The 7,892-nt window shown below is 38.0% G+C and overlaps 1 protein-coding gene across 1 annotated transcript; it reads left to right on the plus strand.

Annotated features, from left to right (window-relative positions):
* The first annotated feature begins 4,332 nt into the window (after window positions 1-4,332).
* On the plus strand, window positions 4,333-7,749 carry pmaip1 (phorbol-12-myristate-13-acetate-induced protein 1). Its single transcript, XM_046860384.1, has 2 exons — window positions 4,333-4,564; window positions 6,188-7,749. Exons 1-2 carry the CDS (start codon window positions 4,402-4,404, stop codon window positions 6,319-6,321), a joined length of 297 nt encoding a protein of 98 aa, XP_046716340.1. The 5' UTR covers window positions 4,333-4,401; the 3' UTR covers window positions 6,322-7,749.
* Window positions 7,750-7,892: the final 143 nt, after the last annotated feature.

Consider the following 7,892-nt stretch of genomic DNA (forward strand, 5'->3'; position numbering starts at 1 on the left):
ACAATATTAAAAGATGATGCTACATAAAGAAAGTGCAATTGCTAATTCAAAAAGAAAGAAAAGAATAAGAATTAAATGTGCAAATTGGCGTACAGTAGTAACGATTTCCTAATTTTCCATGATTGACAGGACATGATTGACAGGACAGTCAATTTTCAGTGAGGTCAATTTTCAGTGACCTCTTGTCCATCGCTGTCTCCAATCTGTCCAGGTTTGTGTCCGATTATGTATTCAGCCTTGTGGATGATTTTATTTATCTTGCCTGCATCCCTGGCACTGATGCTGCTCCCCCAGCAGACCACAGCAGTATAAATGCCACTTGCCACAACAGACTGATACAAATTTCCAGTATCCTTCTGCAAACATCTGAGCTTCTTCAGAAAATATCGTCTGCTCAACCAGTTCTTATACACAGTGTTGGTGTTGGTCCTCCAGTCCAATCTGCTGTTTAAGTGAACACCCAAGTACTTGTAGTTGTCCACAAGACCCCAACCTCCTTCCCTATGACAGTAACGGGTTCCATCACAGTTTTATTCTTCTTAAAGTCCACTACCATCTCCTTGGTTTTCACAATTTTCAGGAGCAGAGGGTTCCAGGTGCACCACTACACAAAGCTGTTCAGACGTCCCCTGTACTCTGACTCCCCTTCCACTCCAGTGCAGAGTCATCACAGAACTTCTGCAGGTGGCAGGAGTTGTACTGGAAATCTGAGGTGTACAGAGTGAACATGAATGAAGAAAGGACATTCCCCCGAAGTGCTCCTGTGTTACTAACCACCATATTAGACAAGGAATTCCCTAACCTTACAAACTGGGGCCTATCTAACAGATAGTCAGCTATCCAGGACACAATGGACGTGCTGACACCCACCCTGAGCAGTTTCTCACTCAGTAGAAATAGATGTATTGTATTAAATGCAATGGCGAAATAAAAAAACATGATCCTCACAATACCACTGCATCCATCCAAGAAAGAGTGAGCATGCTGCAACAGGTAGATGACTGCATCATCCACGTCCACACACAAACACAAAAACCATTTCATTTCCACAGGCCTGTGCAGAGTTAGTTGTTAATTCTTTAACTTTCAAGGGTGTTTTGTCGTATGAACCTCGGTACACTCAAGAACCTTTAGGAACAAATCTCTAAAAGCATCCCCTAAGAAAACATGCTTCGCAGAAATAAGCAGAGGGAACGCAAAGTTCTCACAACCTGTACGAGCCGTCATAATGAGAAGCTGTGTTTATGAACAGACCACATCATTTCCATATAAACAGGCAACAACATGCCGGTGGATGTGAACTTGTCCAGGACAGAGTGTAAAGTTCGTATCTCTACAAGAGATAAGCACACGTTCTAGATAAGGCCATGATTCATATTGTGGAAAATATAAGAAACGCACTTTTTTCCTGAAACCTGATGTTTGTGTTTGTGAATTTTCCTCTAGGAGGAATAAAGTGATCTATCCATCTACTTCCTATCTACTACCAAACAAAAATGTCTTCATGTCTTCAGAAAACATCCTTTAACATGAGACACATTAACCTGTTAAGTCCATTTATTGAAAATGAAATTGGTTTACTGAGGGTCATGAATTACCAGGAAAGCAGATGCAAGTGCAAAAAACATTAAATAAAGTACACAAAACAAAATAATCAAAGATCAAAATCTGAATCTGGGAACTACAAGTACAAAAAGGAACTGAACAAAACCCATGGAGAGACAAACATCTGATTGGCATCTCGATACATACGAAGCAATTTCCGATGCGCTATGCTTCACCGCTATTACCATTCAGTGCGATCCGGTTTTGACTTGATTTGACACAATTACAATTTAATACAATACGATGCAATGGAGAAATATGATGCTCTGCAATATGGTGCAGATAGTTTTTTTTTCTTTGGTTCAGACAGACAGCAAATCATAGATTTACTTAAGTGCTTTCATTCTTCTAAGAGTAAGAAATAATAAAGATGAAATTAAACCAGACGTACTTTTCCTGTTCTGTCTCCAGAAAGTTACAGCTCTGCCTCTGCCATGTTAATCTGTATTCTATGTGACGATACGTCATGCGATACGTCATTTTCACGTAGCAGCAGCGGTGCTGAGAGAACGTGCTCAAGAAACAGTTTAGCGAGGAGGAATCGATCCACAGAGAAAATATCGGTTACAAATTATTGGTCACGTTATAAATAATAAAAGTATAGCGCATTGACTAATAATTATATATAAATAAATACTTTTTTTTACTAATGAAAATATGTTAAACGGTGCAAAATTATACAAATGGCAACACGTGATGAAGATCATAACCATAGTCCTGATAGTGTGGGACAGGGTAGTGATAGTTTATTAAATGGTGCTGTGTTATATGTAAAAATTGATGTGCAGATTTTTCCCAGAGCCTCATCCTGGCAGTTCAGTGACCTATGAGACAATGAATCTTATAGTGTCGATGCTGTTATCAACATAAAAGCTTCATTTTTGGATGATGATCTGTTTGAGCAGAGTGTACAGATGTTAAAAAGGTAAAACAGCTGGGCAGACTAAAGGACTAAAGCATTGATTAAAACATATTTGTCCCACTTATAGGTTCTCATATATCATATATTGTAATATTGTAATAAGGACAGTATTACATAGTTAGCAATCAAAAATGTCTGTATATTGATTGATCTAATCGTAAGTAAGAAATGCTGATTTGGTTATTGCTGAGGCTCGGAGCAGCCATGCTGGTTTGACTCCTCTTTCCCAACATGGAGTTGAAAACCCAAGAACAAGAAATTCTGAGTCGATTGAGCATTTTTCAGTGTTCCCCTTACACAATTTACAAGCTTTACAAGTCCCACTGTATCTCCATCAACAGGTAGTTAAACTGCACTGTGGGTATAAAGACATCTATTCAGAATTTGATTATAAAACCGAAGATCACATGTAAAGTATAATGATTTATCATTCAGGGCAGGTTTTATTTCTAGTAAGCACTTGGAAACGATTTTACTTTCAATCTCTCTCTATATCCTTTTATAATCAGAAACACATTGAGGAAGAGAAGAAGGGAAACTGGAAGGTACGAGTCATAATGAGCACTAACACTTTGCTGTCAGTTAATGACGTTCAAGAAAGTGTTTGGTGAGCGGACTGTGGACAGTGTAGTGATGTGGACTGTGTGCAGATGTGGTTTATTAAATGTCTCCTGTGACGACGCTGTTTATGTTTGGCCATCATGATTTATATAACATTTACATTTCTATCCTGTTACATTGTGTGTATGTAAGCAGATTTAAAAAAAAGGACTCACAGGGCAATTTGTTTGTCTGTTGTCCTGTTTTGTATTCAGGTAAAAAAAAACGAAATACAGATGGTCTCCGAGTTTTACGGTTTTTCAATCTTACGCTGACAATAGTGATACAACAAAAAATGTAACAATATTTTACTCCGGACCTCACTTGCAAACCCGCACTCGACCTATCGCCCGCTGAAACATACATATATACTTTATAGTTTATACAATACGGAACTAAAATTGCTTTGTTTTGCTAAACTATGTACTTTAATTTGTAAAATTATTACCAAATTACAGTATAATACCGCTTGCTGATCATTCTTCAAGACTCCTAGCTTTAAAATTCTTCATCTCTTCCCTCCTACCAAGCTTTATTTTCAAAACGTTGATCCTTTATGTTCCTTCTGTGGAGCAGGTAATTCAGTGGTTAAGGTATTGGACTTTGGATCGGAAGGTAATGGATTCAAATACCAGCACCACCAAGCTGCCACTGCTGGGCCCTTAAGAAACTCTTAAATTTTCACCTGCTAAGTCGTAAGTCAGTCTGGATAAAAAAAGAAGTAAATATAAATACCCCAAAGAGTGTATGGTAGCATAATGGGCGAGGTGGCAGCTAAGTGGTTATGGCATTGGACTTTGGATCCGAGCTGCCATGCGTGGGCCCCTGAGCAAGGCCCTTAACCCCATAGCTGCTCAGTTGTATACCGTAAATGTAAAATAAATTACATTCGATTCAAAGGTACACGTACAGAGAAAATGAAATGCAGCTAGCATCTAAGCAGAAGTGCCTAAGTGGCCTATTTATTTAGTGTATGAGCTCCATATATACATGGATGAGGTGATTAATGGAGTTGAGGATGAATCTGTTCTTTTTTTTTGGAAGCTTTGTTGTGGAAGCACTTCTGCATCTTCGAGCTTCAGTGTGTCATACAAAGAGGTTCTATTGGGTTCTGCTTGAGTGACGTAGCCTGAGCGTTGAGTGACGTAGCGGGGAAACTCCACAGGCAACTCCACACAAACACTACTTAAATCCTGTTCATTTCCTATTCATGGACACTACTTAGGGTCACTTCCTTCATGTCTGCTGTTCCTGTACTCTAACTTGTACACTATATGTTCCTCATTCTGGCGTTTAAAACGCAGCCTTTAGCGTGTAGTTATAAAGGTCTAGAGGCGGAACTGAACTCCGGGAGCTGTTGGTTTTCTTCGGCGAGGATACCTGTCGCTTCTTCGGGCTTTTTCCTCGACACAAACACTCCAGAAATGGCGAATAAAGGTAAACAGATTGTACATAAACACCGGTTTTTTATGGCGGTATTTGTCATTTTAGGAGCTGCTTTTGTTCTTCAGGACTTTTATGATGGTGGTGTGACAACTGCTGCTTTCTACCTTCTTTAACTTGTTGTTGTTGTTGTTGTTGTTGTTTATGTTATTGGTAAAAAAATTTGTTTGTTGGTATTTAATACATAAAAATATATAAAGGTTGTTGAGGGTTTGTTTGTTTTTTTCTTCCGTTCATCAAAACAAAACTGAACTGAACCGAACCGAAAGGCCAAACTGTAATGGCGTTTCCAATAACAACTTTTATTACCTGTTTTTATAAAACTTAGATATTTTGAGGCTGAAAAACAGAATGAAAGACTGAAAGACAAAAGGAAGTTAAGAAAGAAGAATAAAGGGACATACAGGGTGAAAAAAAGAAGAAAGAAAGACCGGTACGTAGAAGGAAAGGAAGGATCGATACTAGAGAGAGAGAGAGAGAAAAGAAGGAATGAAAAAAAAGACAGATAGAAAGAAGGATGGAAATGAAGAAAGTAAATAGTAAGGAAGGACAGAATGTAAGAGACAGATTGAAGAATGTAAAAGAAGGAAGGGAAGAACAGACAGAAGGATTGAAGCATGTAAATGAAAAAAGGAAAGAGAAACAGTCAAAAGGAAACAAAAAAGATAGACAGCCAGAAAGAAAGAAAGAAGGAAGGAAAGACAGAAACTATGACAAATGGATTGAAAGAAGGAAGCATAGATAGATAGATAGTCAGCATGAGAAGAATAAGAGTAGTATAGAAAAAATGAAGGGACGAAAGAAAGACAGATAGAAAGATAAAGGAAAGGAGGACAGAAGGGGTGACAGGTAGACAGTTACTGGTAGAAATGATTCAGAGTTCTGAAGAAATTTGGAGTGTGTGAAAGTGTTGACATTTAAATTCAAAACCTCAAAAATAATTAGCCCACCCCAACCCCCCCACACACACATATACACACACACACTGTAACCCAAGCCCAAAGCCTGGTGCAGTGAGGGGACAAACTTGCCATGATTTGTTAGTCTTTTCAAATTCCTTTTTATGTGATGCAGTTCACGTGTGTCCTCTATAAATAGGAAAGAAATGCATTTCATGGTAAAGTGAATGTGTGTTTTTGTGCTAGCTTATTGGTTATGGCATTGCACTATGGATCTGAAGGTTGTGAGTTCAAATCCCACTCACACAACAATCTGCTATGCATGGGCCCCTGAGCAAGGCCCTTAAACACATAGCTGATTAGCTGTATGAGTGAGACTGAGATGAATGTAGGTACCAAATGCAGTAAATGTTAAATATAAATAAATGGGGCCTTGTGATTCAGGGTGTGTCCCTGCCTAGGTCCAGAGTTTCCCCTCGATCCAGCATGATAACATAACGATAAAGCAGTTCTTGGCAGACGAATGAATAAACGAATGAGGGAACATACTACAGTACGCCAGTTTGTTTTAACAAACGAATGAAAGAAGGACAGAATGAGAGGGGGAAAAAAACCTAACGTGACTTTACTGACATATCAACCAGAGCTTGTGTTCCAACTGATTTCCAGATGACAGAATTATTATCCTTTTTTGACTCTCTTTTTTCCCTCTTTTCAGAGCAGTCCGTTGTGACCGAATGCGCGCTCCAGCTGCGAACGCTCGGAGATCTGATCTACTGGAAATACGTGCTGCTGGAGTTCCTGGCGAGAACTTTGCAGGCAGCCAACGACGACGCTGCAGGAGGGACGTAAATCCCTAATGAGAACATGAAGATTTGAATTAAAAAGAGGTCACTTAAGGCCGGAGCAGGAATGGCTGCTCGTTTCCTGCTTCCATCAGCAAAAAAAAAAAAGAAGAAGAAAAATCCAAGCTTCTGTGCGTCAAGGAGTTTGTAAAATCAGGCTTACACTTTGCTGTCTGTCGATTATGTTCAGGGAAACTACTTCCTGTCTGCTGTTTTACTACTGTTGCAGAACAGTGACATGGACTGTATCCAGATGCGGTTCGTGATGTCTAACGTGGCAGGTCACGTTTGGTCACCATCATATCACATTTGCACATCTGTCCTGTTACATGTGTGTATGCATGCAGGCGCATACATACGTTTTAGGAAGAAAAAAAACACGAATCTATGTCACTTTACTTCTAAGATCCTCTACCTCAAGGCAGGTTTTCTCTGTGTGACTTCAGCTTCATCACTATACAGACAAAAGTTTGTGGACACCTAATTGTAAGATTCTTTTTGAACATCTCATTCCACATTTCCATGTGACGCATATCTTCCTGTTATGAACACTGAATTTTCGCAAAATTTTGCTACCACATCCAAAGACGTCCGATAGGGTTGTCCGAATACTTTGTGTCTATATAGCGTAATTTGTATGACCTGATATAATCCGTGCAAGAACATTTCCGAGTGTAAATATCTTCGGTATAACAATAAATGATGTTACAATGAACGAAAAGGTATGTTATAAAAAAAAGAAAGACAAAGTAATACGGATACAGGAAGCCTTGATATTGTTTCCACAGTTCTTTTTTTTTATTGTGACATAAGAGAATTGTAACGAGGCATAAAAAAAATCCAGGCTTCGATTAAACCCCAAGTTGAGTTTCTTTTTTTTTTTTTTTTTTTTTTTTTTTTTTTTTTCACAACTCACATGATTTGAGTTTTGCTTTGTGCTTTCATGTTCTCACATGTGTGATTTTCTGTTGAGTGATGTATCGGTGCTTTTTAAATCTTTATTCTTTATATTTCAAACAATAAGATCCTGAACAGTGGCACTTAAATAGACTTCACATTAAGCATTCTAGAAACTACTGTATTTTATTTTATTTTTATTTTTTTTACCTCAGAGCCAAAACCATAATTTATGTCTGAAAACTGTCTTCAAATGATTATTCATCGGTAGCATCCAGACCACAGACGCACACAAACTGTCTGTGGTGATTTGTTTTCTCTACTTTTTGTGTCTATGAATTCAGTGCCAGACTAATAACTATTATAAGTTCATATATTTAAGCACTTTCCAAAAAAAAAAAAAAAACCATCTTGCAGCTTATATACATGATTTTGAGTTTGATTGTGGGTTTTTTCCTGCTGGGTTTTTTGTTTGTTACATTATTTTATATTTATTTTATTACTATACTGTATCTCAAATAAAATCCTTTTACCCACATGTTGAGGTTTTGAATGTTTGTTATAGAACTCCATTTCCAAAAAAAGAGTCATAAACTCATATTTATTCAAAATAGAGCATAGAAAACATACCAAACGTTTAAACTGAGGAAATTAAATTGAATTTGATGGCTATAAAATGTC

The sequence above is a fragment of the Silurus meridionalis genome, chromosome 11 (genome assembly GCF_014805685.1).
Source record: "Silurus meridionalis isolate SWU-2019-XX chromosome 11, ASM1480568v1, whole genome shotgun sequence".
Classification (NCBI taxonomy): domain Eukaryota; kingdom Metazoa; phylum Chordata; class Actinopteri; order Siluriformes; family Siluridae; genus Silurus; species Silurus meridionalis.

Coding starts and splice junctions, on each gene's coding strand:
- pmaip1 (XM_046860384.1), top strand. CDS start 4,402: ATGTTCCTCATTCTGGCGTTTAAAACGCAGCCTTTAGCGTGTAGTTAT. Junction 4,565..6,187: donor TCCAGAAATGGCGAATAAAG/GTAAACAGATTG, acceptor CCCTCTTTTCAG/AGCAGTCCGTTGTGACCGAA.